The sequence below is a fragment of the Myotis nattereri genome, assembly GCF_964212035.1.
Source record: "Myotis nattereri genome assembly, chromosome: 5".
Classification (NCBI taxonomy): domain Eukaryota; kingdom Metazoa; phylum Chordata; class Mammalia; order Chiroptera; family Vespertilionidae; genus Myotis; species Myotis nattereri.
The window spans coordinates 30,954,605-30,970,153 of record NC_138080.1 but is presented as its reverse complement, the minus strand read 5'-3'; the positions used below and the strand labels follow the sequence as shown (position 1 = coordinate 30,970,153).

The 15,549-nt window shown below is 55.1% G+C and overlaps 2 protein-coding genes across 2 annotated transcripts in view; one reads left to right on the top strand and one right to left on the bottom strand.

The window, feature by feature from the left end:
* LMNB2 (lamin B2) overlaps positions 1-475 on the bottom strand; it is a gene marked incomplete at its 5' end in the record, with an annotated part of 29,657 nt that extends 29,182 nt beyond the window's left edge. The window contains one exon of the mRNA XM_081092284.1: positions 266-475. Coding sequence (XP_080948410.1) covers positions 266-475 — 210 coding nt within the window. The remainder of the gene's footprint in view (positions 1-265) is intronic.
* A 12,307-nt stretch (positions 476-12,782) lies between these two features.
* GADD45B (growth arrest and DNA damage inducible beta) lies at positions 12,783-14,784 on the top strand. Its single transcript, XM_081091082.1, has 4 exons — positions 12,783-13,046; positions 13,133-13,234; positions 13,600-13,822; positions 14,079-14,784. Exons 1-4 carry the CDS (start codon positions 13,003-13,005, stop codon positions 14,190-14,192), a joined length of 483 nt encoding a protein of 160 aa, XP_080947208.1. The 5' UTR covers positions 12,783-13,002; the 3' UTR covers positions 14,193-14,784.
* Positions 14,785-15,549: the final 765 nt, after the last annotated feature.

Sequence of the window (15,549 nt, the reverse complement as noted above, 5' to 3'; positions counted from 1 at the left end):
CCCCAAACCCTTGGTGGGCGGGGCCTGCCCATCGCCACCTGTCGCGCAGCGGGGGGTGGACCCAGATCCCCTGGGGAGTCCTCAGGCGAGGTCTGCCCAACACTGCACCCCTAGGGGGCACCCGAAGCCCCCTGGGGACCCGCCTGGGGACTCCTCCGGTGGGCGGCGCCCGCCCCGGCGTGCACACCGCGCTCAGGGCCTCCCAAGCCCCCTGGGGACCCGCCGGTGGACCCCCCCGAAGCCGAAGCCCGAAGCCCTCGCCCACCTCGCGCGTGGTCACGTCCTCCCGCTCGGAGATCTTGAGCAGAAGCCGGTCATTCTCCAGCTCCAGCGCGCGGACGCGGTCGATGTAGTGCGCCAGGCGGTCATTGAGCTCGCGCAGCTCCTCCTTCTCCTGCAGCCTCGACAGGCGCGTGGGCGACAGCGGCGTGGCGGGCCCGCCCTTGCGGCCGGACGGCGGCGTGGCCGTGGCCATGGCGGCGGCAGCGGCGGCGGCGGCGGCTCCTCGGGGCCCGCGCGGTTCCTCACGGCGGCCGCGGCTCGGCGGGCTCATTCAATCCGCGCCGCCGACCAAGATGGCGCCGGCCGCCCGCGGCCGCCCGCGCTAGGCCGCCTGGAATTTGTAGTCCGGCCGAGTGCCTTGCGGGGCATGCCGGGAGCTGAAGTCCGGCGAGGGCTGGGAGGGGGAGTGGGGGGAAACACCCGCTCAGCCTCTGGCTGTTTTACTAGCGGTTCATTAAACAGCTAGCAGAAGGCCTCGGGTCCAGCGCCAAAACGTTCAAAATTCCAGCTCCTTGCCCTAGCCGGTTTGGCTCAGTGGATAGAGCACTAGCCTGCAAACTAAGGAGTCCCGGGTTCGATTCCGGTCAAGGGCACATTCCTGGGTTGCGGGCTGGAACCCCAGCGAGGGGCGTGCAAGAGGCAGTCAATCAATGATTCTCTCTCATCATTGATGTTTCTCTCTCTCCCTCTTCCTTCCTCTATGAAATCAATAAAAAAGTATTTTTTTAAAAAATCGCAGCTCCACCACTGAGGTGTGACACTGGGTTTCTTTACAGTGCCTCAGTTTCCCCACTCGTATCACCTACCAATCTCTTTGAAGTCTTATTAAAAGTAAAAATGGTGAAAAACCCTTAAAAGCATGCTCAGTGATCTCACTCATACCTGATTTAAAAAAGACACACACACACACACACACTAAAAACATAAAAACAAACCACAAGCTCATAGATACAGGAAACAGATGGGGGCAGGCACGAAATGGATGACAGGGGTCTAAAGGTACAAACTCCCAGTTTTAAGATAAATAAGTAATTGGGGATGTGATGTACAGCATGGCTATAGTTAACAATACTCTGTATTTGAAAGTTGCTAAGAGAGACCTTTAAAGTTCTCATCACAAGAAAAACATGGCAACTATGTATGGATGTTAACTAGAGTTATGGTGGTGATCGTTTCCCAATATATACAAATATTGAATCATTCGGTTGTACACCTGAAACTGTTATTATGTTTAATTAAGAAAAAACATGTTCAGCCCTACCTGGTTTGGCTCAGTGGATGACATGTCAGCCTGTGGACTGAGGGGTCCTGGGTTCGATTCCGGTCAAGGGCACATGCCCAGGATTGCGGGCTCGGCCCCTGGTGGGGGGCGTGCAGGGGGCAGCCATCCATGGTTCACTCTCATCATTGATGTTTCTATCTCTCTTTCCCCTCTCCCTTCCTCTCTGAAATCAATAAAAATCTTTAAAAAAGAAAAAACATGTTCAGTGAAAGAAACTAGACCCAAAGGCCGAATACTCTATGATTGCACTTATATAAACAGTCCAGAAGAGGCAAATTGATAAAGTAGGGTCTGGGCACTATGGAATTTGGCCCCATCCCTCGCTGTGGTGGAGGGCCATTCTGTTCCTTCGAGGATGTGGAGCAACATCTTTGCTCCCCCTCTCTCCCCACTACCTGATGTCACTAGCAGCACCACCACCTCCAGTCGGGGCAACCAAAAATGTCTCCAGATAATGCCCCATGTCACCTGGGGGGCAAATTGCCCCCCAGTGAAGAAGTACTTCCTGCCCAGCCGGCATGGCTCAGTGGTTGAGCATCGACTTATGAACCAGGAGGTCACGGTTTGATTCCCAGTCAGGGCACATGCCCGGGTTGCGGGCTCGATCCCCAGTGTGGGGTGTGCAGGAGGCAGCCGATCGATGAGTCTCTCTCATCATTGATACTTCTATCTCTCTCCCTCTCCTTTCCTCTCTGAAATCAATTAAAAAAATATATTTTTTAAAAAGTACTTCCCCTTTGTTGCTCTGGAACTTGCCAGGTGTTCCTTCTGCCAGAACCCCTCCTTCCCACACATGCACCTGGGGCATTGGTCCAGCCTTCCTCAGGGACCCCGGCCAACCCACCAGGGAAGAGTACGCGCCTGTCCTGAACACCTGAAAGAGGGCCCAGCCTTAGAACCCAGACAGGCACGAGTGAATCCCTGGCTAGACTGTGGCTGTGCTGCTTTCTGAAAAGTTACCTTGTGTCTGTGGGCCCACTGTTTTTTTCTCCTACTGGTAGGAATATAAAATAGTTATGACAGTTGGGATTTAAATAAAAATATGAATACGTGACACTACAGGAGGCAGGGTCAAGGGGAGAGTATGATTGAGGTTTGGGGTGGCATGGAGTCACCTTTCCTACCCCCCCCCCTCCAGACTGAGCTGCAAACCACTCCCCATTGAAGTCCCGGGGCCACCTCAGGACCTGATGCCCACTCACCTGCCACTGACGGCTCTGCGGGTCCCACCGCAGCCCGTGGCGCTGGCCCCGCCTGGCACTTGCCATGCCCATGCTGGCTGCGCGGGCTGGCCTGGCCTGTCTGCCCTCTGTCCCATGGAGTCTGGCCCCTACTCCCGGTCCCGATCTCTCAGCGCCCCACTTGGCGAGACCCCCACCCCCCCACCCGGGAGCTGGACTCCAAGTCCCAGAAAGCCCCGCGCTTCCCGTGGGTGGGGCCCAAGCTCCCGCTCCTGTGCACAGTTTGGGAGGCGTTGGCAATTTTCAAATTTTGGCGCTAAGCGGGCGGGGCGGCGACAGATGCGCCGTGATCGCCCCCTTCCCAGAGATCTGGGCCCCGGCCGAGTTGGCCCGTCCACCCCGCGGGCTCCCCAGGCACCACACGCCGCGGGGTCTTCGGGCCCATTTCCAAGACGGGAAACTGAGGCACACAGGGATTTATTTTTATTTTGGGGGGTGGGAAACCAGTCCGGGACCCCAGCAGGGTTGGCGGGGTCCGGATTCGAATCTGGGTCCCCGGGACCCCCGGGAGCTGGGAAGCCACGGGCCGACTGCGGTCTGCTCTGGGGGTGGGGGTGGGGTGGGGGTGCGGGGGTGGGCGAGGATCCGGAGCCCAGAGCGCCCCGCCCGCAGCCGCCCGGGTCTCCCCGCCCCCCAGCCCCGCCCGGCGCCGCCCGCCCTCCCGCTCCACCCGGGGGCCGGCGCCAGATTTTTCAAAATCTCAGGGATGGGGCGGCCGCCGGCTCCCGGCGCGACTGCGAGCCTGAGTCCTGAGCCTGGATGACGGGCCCGGACTGGAGGGAAGTGGCGGGTGGGGGGGGGGGGGGGCGGGGGAACGGATGGCGAAGCCCGAGTCTGGGGACCCCGAGCTCTGCACCCTGGGCCTGGCGGCCTGGGCCCCAGGTGTGGGGTCTGGGTTCCCTCCCACTCCAGAGCCCGAGGCGAGGATTCCCGCACCGGATTCCGCAGCAGGAGGCCAGCCCGGACTCCAGGGTCAGGGTTTGGGAACTCGGGCCGGAACCTGGTGATCCCTATGAGGTTTTGGAGGTGGGTGGTGCTGGAACTTAGGGAACAGCTTTTTGTTCCCATAAGTAAACGGAATCATGAAATCGGTAAATATTGATCCTCTCCTGGCACTGGGACTGCATCCGAGTCCAAAACAAGGGCCCTGCTCTCGGGGCGCTGACGGGCAGAGGAGGGAGACATGGTCTTCTAGACAGTAAGTGTGGTGAAGAGGGCTTGGCGGCCTGTGGGGTGGGGGGGCGGGGGGCAGCATTTTAAATAAATAAATATATATATTGATTTCAGCGAGGGAGAGAGAGAGAGAAACATCAATGACGAGTGAGAATCATTGATGGGCTGCCTCCTGCACGCCCCACAGTAGGGATCCAGCCTGCAACCCCGCACGTGCCCTGACCGGGATCAACCCGTGACCTTTTGGTTCGTAGGTGGACACTCAACCGCCACGCCACGCCCGCCGGACGGGAAGGGCTGCAGGTGTAAACAGGGTGGGCCTCCTGGAGAAGGTGGCCTGTGAAAGGACTCGGAGAGAAGGCAGGAGCGCGTGGGGAGGAGGCCTTCGGGGGAGGGGCCGCCGATGCTCAGTCAGGTCCTAGGCACGTGGACGCGGCCATGAATGAGAGCTCTCCGTGATGTTAAAGCAGCGCATGAACCCAGCGCCGCGTTCCCGCCGGCCGCACCTGCCGCTCCTCAGCCTGCACAGCGCGGAGGCCGCCGCAGCCGGAGTTCCGGGTCCCCCCTTCACGGCTGCAGTGACCTGGGCCAGGGCCTCCGGTGCTCCTCACGTCCCACCCACCCCTGCAGATACCGGGCGGGCGAGGGGAGGGTCAGGGGGTCAGTCTTCCAGCTAATTTATTTTACCCTGAGGTTGTGAGACCCAACGCTTGCTTCATGGCCTACACGTTTGAGAGAGAGTCTTCGGACGAGGACGAGTAGCAGCTGCCCCACCTGCACCCTCACCTCTGCCACCAGTCAGATCATCGCAGATCGTAGCCCCTTCATGTGTCTCGCTTTGTGCTGGTGGTGTGACCAACTGCTGCACTGGGGTGCAAATGCCAGGCCCGCTCCCCTCTTCTGGGTTTTGTCCGCATGTTGTCATTGTGCAAATAAATGCTCACTCCAAACTAAAAAAAAAAAAAAGAAGCAGCAGATACTATAGAAGGGGAAATACATGTAATATAACATTAATGCATCAGTTATCTATTGCCCTGTAACAAATACAGTGGGGCCTTGACTTACGAGTTTAATTGTTCCCAGACAAGCTCGTTAAGGAGCTCATTAACTCAAATTACTCTGTCAACTCTGCAAAAAATCCATGGAGAGACAGCTGGTATCTCAAAAAACTCGTTAGTCGGGACACTCTTAAGTCAAGGCCCCACTGTAGCTCCAAAATATAGTGGCTGAAAGCAATTTATCTCAGTCTCTGTGGGTCGGGAATCTGGGTGGCGTTTAGCTAGTTATCTGGCTCTAGGATTCACAAGATTACACTCAAGCATCAGTTGGGGCAGGGTTATTGGAAGGGTTTGGGTCCTTGCAGGCTTTTGGGCCGAGAGCCTCAGGCCCCTACTGGCTGCTGGCCAGGGGCTGTCTCATCACCTAAGAGAGGATCTGATCCGGGTTTGAAACCCTCACTGTTTGTTGTAATAGGGAAAAAAACTGAAAACCCAAATATCCATTGCTTAGTACAGACTGACACCATTGTGTAGACTCACACAGTGGAATATTACAGAGCAGTGAAAATGAATGCAACCCAGCAACACCTACCCACAGGATAAGCTCCCCAACATGAGACGGTGCAAAAAAGGCCAAGTGCAGAAGAATACCTACAGGATCCGGCCGTTTTTATAAAATTCAAAACCTGCCTGGTAGCTCAGTTGGGTAGAGAGAGCGTCATCCCGATATGTCAAGGTTTGGGGATTGGTCCCCGGTCAGGGGACATACAAGAATCAACCAATGGCCTCAACACATACAGAAGGTTTCGGGTTCGATTCCCAGCCAGGGCCCAGTCCAGGTTGGGGTGTAAGGGAGATAACCCATTGATTTTTCTCTCCCACATCAATGTTTTTTCTCTTTAAAATCAATTTAAAAACAAACATATCCTCGTCCAGCTGGTGTGGCTCAGTGGTTGAGTGTCAACCTGTGAACCAGGAGGTCATGGTTTGATTCTCAGTCAGGGCACATGCCTGGACTCCACCCCATACAGTGTGGAACGTGTATAAGGCAGCCAATCAATGATTCTCTCTCATCATTGAAGTTTCTGTCTCTCTCTCCCTCTCCCTTCCTCTCTGAAATCAATAAAAATATATTTAAGATTCAACCAATGAATGGATAATGGAGTGGAAAAACAAATCTTTCTTTCTCCCTCTCCCTTCCTCTCTCTCTCTATTAAAAAAAAAAAATCAATAAACAACACCACCACCAACAACAAAAGCGCCCAAACTAGCTATGTCATTTAGGGTGCTCCAATGTGGTATAATTGGAAGGAAAGTGGGGACCCCGGAGCTTGCCACTGGTGTCTGAAGCAAGGGCACTCTTACTGGAACTGTGCCCTCCAACCATGTAATTGGCTAAACTCCGTGTATCCACACAAACAGAAAATATCTGACAAAACTGAGGATCAGGCTCTGGCCAGGTGGCTCAGTTGTTTGGAATGGTCGCCCCGGCACCCCCAGGTTGCGGGCCCTGTCTCTGGTCAGGGCACATACAAGAAGCAACCAAAGAATGTATCAGTAAGTGGAATAACAAATCGACGTCTCTCCCCGCTTCCTCTCTCTCCAAAATCAATCAATCGATCAACAAATTGGGGATCTCCTTCTATCAATTTGCACCTACTAAGCAAATTCATTTTTGTATCCTGATTGCCTAGGAATGTGTGGTTCTCTGAGTTCTTTGAATGGGTGGTGACATCTCTTTGGTTTCCTCATTAGTTAAATACACTCTTTGGCACATGTACATTGCATCATGTTTTTTCCCTTAAAAAAAAAAAAATGTACCTTTTGCCCAGACTGGTGTGGCTCAGTGATTGAGCATTGATTGATCTATGAACCAGGAGATCACAGTTTGATTCCTGGTCAGAGCACAGGCCCAGGTTGCAGGCTCGATTCCCAGTAGGGGGCACACAGGAGGCAGCCGATCAATGATTCCCTCTTATCATTGATGTTTCTATCTCTCTCTCCCTCTCCCTTCCTCTCTGAAATCAATTAAAAAATATATTTTTAAAATGTATCCTTTTAACATAATGTGGAGCCCCTCAGAGTGACGTTGGGGATTCACTCGGTCATTCAACCAGCACACATATATAGTATGTCCCCTATTATATACCAGGGATACCACGCTGAGCAAAACAGACCAGAACTCTTGCCCTGATGGAGCTGACATTCCAGTGAGGGCACAGATAATAAGTATGATGAATAAGTAAAATATATAGTATGTTAACGGAGTTCCTGGTGAGGGTTACTTCCTGGTTTGTAGATGGCTGCCTTCTCACCTTGTTCAGTCCTAAGAAGAAAAAAGAGGGTATGAAACGCTGAGAGAGAGAGAGAGAGAGAGAGAGAGAGAAAGAGAGAAAGGTATGGTAGGTGGCCCAGGGAAGCCCCACCAAGTGGGGGGTGGGGGGGGGGCAGAGGAAGGGGCCCTCTGGGGGCTGCAGGGAGAACCAGCAGGGGTACCTCCCCCCCCCCCCCCCCACCAGACGGGGCCTGGCTTTAGGTGACTTTCAAGGTAACTACAATAGGGAAGGTGCACAGAGCACTTTCTCTGTGCCAAGCCCAGTCTAGGCTGTTTTTTTTCATCATCCCGACAAACAGGTTTTCCCGTGAAAAGGGGTTTCAGAGAGGTTAAGTCACCCATTCAAGGACACACAGCTTGTGAGTGATGGAGGTGGATTTGAACCAGGTGAGCTTGACCTCACAGTGGAGTGCCCCTCCCCTGCCCGCATCAGGCCTGGCCTCCTAGCCTCCTCATCTTTGCTGCTGCATCTCCCATACCTGGTAAGGCATCTCCCCCCCCCCCCCCCACCCCCCAGCCTACCTGGCTTACCAACATCTCAAAGTTCAGAGAATGACTCACCTCCACCAGGAAGCCTCTCCCTGGGGACAGGAATCATGTCTTGTTCATCTCTGAGAAAAAGAAAAAAGCCATGATGTCAGAAGCTTGCTATGCCCTTGCTTCAAACAATGCCTTCCTGGCACATCCAGAGTCAAATCCAAAATCCAGACCCCTTCCCACAGTTGCCCAGGCCCACCTTCCCCACCTCATGCTCCCACGCTCCCCTCCAGCCACCTGGGACTCCTGGGGCTCCTGTCACCCTCAGGGCCCTTGCAGGTGCAATGCCTGAAGACTGTCCTTTACAGCCTCCCAAGCCTTCTTCATGTCACTCAGGTCTCAGCTCAAAGGCCACCTCCTTAGAGAAGCCCACCCCATCACTGCAGTAGCTGTGGACCGGCCCTCGGGCTGAATCCCTCCCCAGCAGACCTTCAGTTCATGTCTGAAGTTAGCCAAGGGCCCCATTTAGTAGGCGGTTCCTATGCATGGGCCAGTGTCTTCTAAGCATGGACCAGAATGGACTCATTACGTGTCAGGAAAAGCCTGGAGGACGCTGTGATCTCCGCGTGCAGAGGGGAAACGGGCGTGGGGGTGAGGGTGGGGAAAGACATGCTCACGCTCACACTGCTGGTCAGGAGAGAGGTTGGAAGTTGCAATGCAAACCCAGGCAGTCAGATGTATCCCTGGTCACCCCATCCCTCCCGTGTGCTGTTTTGGGGGGCTCTGTCTACCCCCATGCTACCTACCCCAGCCCCTCACACCTCTCCTATCTTAGCCTGCTCAGGCGGCCGTAACAAAATGCCAGAGATTGGGCAGCTTAAACAACAGACATTTATTTCTCAAAGTTCTGGAGCCTGGAAGTCTACAATCCAGCCGCCAGCGGGGTCATTTCCTGGTGAGGGTTACTTCCTGGTCTGTAGCCGGCCACCTTCTCACTGCGTCCTTACATGGTGGAGAGAGAGTCTGATCGCTCTTCCTCTCCTTATAAGGACACCAACTCCATCACAGGTACCCACCCTCATGACCTCATCCAACCCTAATCACCTCCCAGATGCCCCACCTCCTACTAGCCCAGTGGGGATAGGGCTTCTGTACATGAATTTGGAGGAGACATACACACAGTAGGTCCATGTCACCTCCTCCAATGAAAAGGGCCTTAGCTCTGCACTCACGTCTTTCAAATGTCCCTGCCCGGCCCTGACCCATAATCCTCCCCAATTCCACCTGCCCCGCTGGGAGGGATCCCAGGATCCACCCTTCTGGGCAGATCAACTCCCCAACCTCCTGGAGACTTGATTTCCCCTCTGTCCACTGGGAACACCACCCCTCCCCAAGTTTGCTTTTGGGGGCTGGGGTTTAAAAACAGGGTCCCAAGAAGCAGGGCTGGTACTAGTGTGAGGCAAAAACTCAGTCATAATTTTTAAAAAATCATACTTTAGTGCAACTAAGAAAAAACACATGCAAAATAAAATTTTCATGCTGGAGACATTCTCAAAATATTAAATCGAGACAGGATCAATCATACTGATTTTTCCTTTTGGTCTCAGCTCTAATATGGCTTGGTGTGGTGCTGGTAGTGATCGTCCTGGATTATAATTTTTAAAAAAGATTTTAAATTGATTTTTAGAGAGAGAGGAAGGGAGAGAGAGAGAAACATTAAAGTGAGAGTGGAACATGGTCCGCTGCCTCCTGCATGCCTCCCACCTGGGATCGAGCCCACAAACTGGGCATATGCCCTGACCGGGAATAGAACCAACAACTTTTTGGTGCATAAGATGATACCCAACCAACGGAGCCACACCATTAGGACTTGGTATTTTAAAATTTTAATATTCTGGCCCTGGCCAGTGTGGCTAAGTGGCCCGAGCACCAAAGGGTCTTGGGGTTGATTCCCGGTCAAGGGCATGTACCTAGGTTGCAGGTTCAGTCCCCAGCCCCCGTTGGAGCACATTTGAGAGGCAATCAGTGGATGCGCCTCTCACATCTCTCTCTCTCTCTCTCTCTCTCTCTCTCTCTCTCTCTCTCTTCCCATTCTTCCCTTTCTCTTCTCCCTCCACTCTCAATAATATATATAATCGTATTCTGGAGAAGTTGCATAACCTTGTGACTATCCAAAATCCGCACTGAACATTCTAAAAGGGTGAATGATATGGTATGCGAATTAAATCTTAATTTTAAACAGTGAGAAAAAAAGACTACCTTGATACTGAATTTTTTGCAGCCTCCTTAAGTTTTTCACCTAAAATTTGAATGCTCCTCAGCCAAGGGGGGCGAAGCAGGGCCTCAAAGACGATGTGTCCAGGTCTTTCCTTTGCATCAGTCACAACAGTCTTTCTCCAGAAGCTAAGCCTTTGTCTGGGCTGTGCCCTCTGACAGGAAAACAAATACTCATCCTTCAGGGCTCACTTTGCTTTGTCTCCCCCCAGTCTGACCTCCCTGACCCACATCCCCCCAGCCAGCCCTCTCCCTCTAGACTCCAAACATCCTCTCCAAAACCCTCCCCATCTTGGGGATATCTTCAGAGAACTTCAGCTCTCAGCCCCCTCTCCCCGCCCCGCCGGAACCAATAACTGTCTTCCTGAGTCTCTGCTTCTTCCTTGGCAAACCTGGAACAGTCACCCCAGTGCTCCCAGGGCCATTGAAGTAGAAACTGCTTCTGCAATGCTTAGCATGTTAAGTACGCCATAAATGTTTGTTCTAAAAATAAGCAAATAAATAAAAAACAAGTGTTTGTTCACATTAGTGTCTTCAACACAATGCAACATTAATAAAAAGAGTAATTACACTTACAGATTCTCATTGGCAAGGTGGGTATGGTATACCTGTTTTTTCTCACTGGAGAAGTCCCTGCTTCACACATTCTCCAAAGAGGGGGTTGTGGGTATCCTCCACCCGGTACATGTGTCACCTCTCCTTGAGGCAGACAGGGACATCTTAGGGCTGAACCTAGGGTAAGGTGAGTGAGGCACTGGCCTCAGGAGCAAAATTTAAAGTGGCACCAAAAAACTCAATCATTAAGGTAAGTATTTTCATGAATTAGTTAAATCAAAATCAACACAAAAATCCATGATAAACAAAACCATGTTTTAAATTGTAAATAAACAGGATCTGGTCCTGCACCTGCACAGCTCACCTCCCTGGCCTCCCCCTAAGTCCTGGCCCTCGTCCAGGTACATTTAAAAAATCTTGATATTTTGTTCATCATGGATTTTTTTGCATAAATGTTGATTTTTAAAGTATATTGCATTCTGATATTATTAAGTACATGTTGCATGTGTAAAATGTTGTATATATAAAATATTGCAACTGTCACCCAGCCCTCTTCACTCCGCTCCCGCCGGTCTATCCCTTCGCTGCAGACGCAGAGACCCAAATCGGCCACCAGGTGGCGCCACCACGCCTCTCAGCGCCCGGGACCTTTAGCGACTCCAAGGTGGGCGGTGCGGAGGCGGCGTGATGCATCGATCCGGCCCCGGGCTGGGCGGGGGAGCCTGGGGAACCGAGCGTTGGGGCTGAGTCCAGACCCCAGGCTGGCGGAGGAGGGGACACAGCTGTGAGTCACCCGGGAGCCCCCGATCGGCCGTGGGAGACAGTCCCCCGCAGGCCTGCCCGCCTGGCTCGTGAACTGCCTTCCTGGGGAGACTGTGAAGCTGGCAGCCGTCCCCGCGTGCAGCCGTTCCTGGCGCACACGTGTGGCTACGAGAACAAGTAGCCAGTGGCTTGAGGGAGAGGCGGCCTCAGTTTCCCCTTTTGCATCGTGCAGATACGTGTGGCCCCTGCTTCCTGGGTCCTTGAGGATTTAATGAACTGCGATACAGGGAGCCCGGTACACTACGCACTAAATACATAGCAGTGCTCACCCTGGACGGAGGAAATGATAGTCGGTGGCGACTATCATTGCAAGGGAACCCTAGGTGACAGCGGGAGGCGCAAGCCCGGACCATTTCCCCCAGGCTTTCTCTCCGACCTTGACGTCTGCGCAGGCCAGGTGTCCAAGTACTGTCAAATGATGGAACGCGAGACGCCGGCAGGGGGCGCGCAGCGCACCCAGACCCGACCACCTGCGCCTCCCACGCGCTTCCTACCCTGAAAATCTCTGCGGGTGGGGAGAGGGAGCCGGGCTCGCCCCGAAGACGCCTCGGACTTTGCAGCCCCTGCTTCTGGGGACCTCGAGGCGACCTCCTGCGACCACCAAGTGACATTTATTTAAGGCTTATTGTGAACCCCTTATTTTACGTCATGCTTCCTGCAACCGGATGAAGCCGGTGTGCATTCTCATAGGACAGGTGGGAAACAGGCCTCCTTTCGCAGCCCCCAACATTGGGGACTCCGAGGCGACCTCCCGCGACCACCACAGTTTATTAAGCGCTTAATGTGTACCTCACCCCCCCCCTTTTTTTAAAACGCCCCCTCCAACCCAAGGAGGCTGGCGTTGCCTGCCCATTAGACAGGTAGGTGCACAGAGGCCCAGAGAAGTTAAATCGCTCAGTGTCTAAGGGTCTCAGACTGGAGGAAAGCACCACCACCACCTCCGGGGAGGGATCCGGCTGCAAGCCGGACCCCTCCTCTTGCAAGCCCCCAACCTGGGAAAACCGCGGGCCCGGGACTCTCCGGGGACTGGGAGGGGATTCCAGGCCCCCCCGAAAGTCCGGGCCGCCTCGCGCGCTGGAAATCCCGCGCGCGCCCCGAAACGCGGCGCGGCTGCCGGGAAATCTGGAGAAAAAAACTTCTGCTTTTTTTTTTTTTTTTTTTTTTTCGCTTTTCTGGCACTCACGCTCCCCAGGCGCCCTCCTCCTGGCCCCACGTGGGGCAACCCCCCCCACGGGCGCCCCGCCCATTCTCCACCGCCAGCCAATCGCCTTTCGTGGGTTCCCCAGTGGGTGGGGCGGACGGCGGCAAAGGCTTTAAAAGGCGCCGCCGGGCGCGGCGGGAGCAGATCGCTGACGCGGAGGACCCGAGCCCTGGTTTCGCCAAACGCTGGATTATTCCTGCTGAGACTTCGCAGTTTTCCCCCCGTCTTTTGTGGGGCAGATTTCGCTGTCTTCCGAACACTCGGGCTCCGTAGGAAGGTTTTGGGCTCTCCGGCCTCGGAGTTTGCATTTCCTCCCTCGGAACTGGCGTGGGCTGTTTTTCACTGTGGATTATAACTGCAACATGACTCTGGAAGAGCTGGTGGCGTGCGACAACGCGGCGCAGAAGTAAGTAGACTGAAGTGGGCTGGGCAGGGCGGGGACCGAGCGCCCGGTGAGCGGCCGGGCGCTGACCCCCCTCTCCTCCGCCCCAGGATGCAGACGGTGAGCGCCGCGGTGGAGGAGCTGCTGGTCGCCGCGCAGCGCCAGGATCGCCTTACCGTGGGGGTGTACGAGTCGGCCAAGCTGATGAATGTGTGAGTCAGACCCCGGTCCCCAGCTGGGTGCGGGTGGAGATCCCTCCTGCGCTCTGCACGCTCTCTGCTGCACCCCTCTCTTGCTCGGGGCTGGGACTTCCCCAAGTGTCCCCACTCTGGATGGAGAACCTCTCTGTTTTTGTGGGGGGGGGGAGCTGCAGTATCCTGACGCTGCATCATTTGCAAGCGTCCCCCCCATTATGCTCCTACTTTACCTTCTCCTGCGTCCCCCGCCCCCCTCCAGCTGCATGCACACGCTGCCCCCCTGCAGACCTGCGGTTTCTCTTTGTTTATGCAAACTCCCGTGTGCACCGCAGCCCTCCCCAGGCCCCCCGCTGACCCGACCCCTTCCTTTGGCCCCTCAGGGACCCTGACTGCGTGGTCCTGTGCCTGCTGGCCATTGACGAGGAGGAGGAGGATGACATTGCCCTGCAGATCCACTTCACACTCATTCAGTCCTTCTGCTGTGACAACGACATCAACATTGTCCGGGTGTCCGGTATGCAACGTCTGGCGCAGCTGCTGGGCGAGCCAGCGGAGACCCAGGACACCACGGAGGCCCGGGACCTGCACTGCCTCCTGGTCACGGTGAGCTGGGCATCCTGGGTCTGCCCCGCCCCCCAGTACCTGGGCCCGTGTTTGTCAACAAAGTTGAGCTGGCTGGGCTTGCACCAGCTCAGTGCTCAGCCACGCTAGGCATGTCCCGTGGGCAGCCCCAGCGGCCTCATCACCCCGAGAGCTATTTTGAGCCAGCCTGTTTTCCCCACAGGGGCCCTGGGAGAGGGAGGCTCCCTGCACACTCCTCGGACTCCCACTGAACCCCGTTTTTTACCCCCTCCCACAGAACCCTCACACAGATGCCTGGAAGAGCCACAGCCTGGTGGAGGTCGCCAGTTATTGCGAAGAGAGCCGGGGGAACAACCAGTGGGTCCCCTACATTTCCCTCCAGGAGCGCTGAGGCTCCGCCCAGCGTCAGAACCTGTCAAGTTGCTGCCAAAAAAACCAAAATAAATATTAGACCCCTCCTCCGCCCAGAACAACCCCCCAAAACAAACTAACCTGTGAGACCATCGGGGGCAGAATCATTGGAGACTGGAGACAAGGAGAGGGGCGTGCACAGCCACCCCAGGGCCGGGAGCCTGGAACAGCGCTGCGAGCGGAGAAGAGGGGAGCTCAGGCCGGCAGGAGAGGGGACGCTGCAGCTCAGGCCTCTGACGGAGCAGCAGCTGCAGCGGGGAGGACGTGGACCCCACACTGGAGGGCGGGGTGAGACTGATGGCGCCCCCCGCCCTTCTAGAGGCTGGAGCTGACATCTGCACACGCAAACGGGCCTTGGTGGATGAGGGTCTGCAGCCCTGGCCAGAACTAGACTTTGGGACTTGGGAACCGGGGCAGATGTTGCTCTGTACCCATGAACTCCCAGTTTGCAAACTGAACAATCTATTTTGTTACTTGCACTGTGACTTGAACCACTGAGAGAGACGGGAAGCTTACAGATACATCTATTTTACTTCTGTGAGGATGGCCTTGTAATAAATGCCTAAAGCTTCTGGGTGCTTGTGTTTGTGCTGCCTCGGAGAGTTCCCAGGACTCCCACTCCCCTTTGCGCTGCCGCCCCGCCCCCAGCCCCCTCTGCAAGCTCACCAGGAAATGTTACTTAAGTCCCTGCTAGCAGCTCCACGCTCCTTCTCAAAACAGTGCCTCTTCTCTCTGCACCAGGCGCCACCCAAGTCCTACAAATCTTTGCCTCTTTTTTTTTTTTTTTTTTAATTCTCCCTCCTCCTGCCCTGTAGCAATTAAAAGACCGGTTTATTACGAAACCTGGCCGCCGTGCCACTGCTGGTACAGGCTGTGCTGGAGCCAACTCCAAGCTCTGGGCACATTCAGATGCAATGGGGAGGGGCTGTAGCGCCCCCCCCCCAACCCCCCCGCCCCTGCACAGCCACCAGCGGAGCCCAAGGTCCAGAGAGGTCATGGGGGCCCCTGTGACCTACAGCAAGACTGCCTCAGGGAGTCTGGACCCTGCAGCAAGAGTTCCTCTGGTGGCCCCCCAGGGTGCCCCCTCCCCGGGTTTTCTCCCTACTGGGATGGGCCTCTTCACTGCACTAAAGAAAAAAACAAAAACACAAAAAACCTTTCCCCCAAACTAAAATCAACAAGCAGAAAAATACTCCAGGAAGTCTTGTTCCTGGCCCAGCTGGGCTTGGCATGCTGCTGCATTTTGCCTCTAAACCGAAACTGTAGGGGCGGCCACCTCTGCTTTCTCTCGAAGTTGCGTGCAATGACTACCCCTCCTCCGGCCCTGGGCTGGGAGC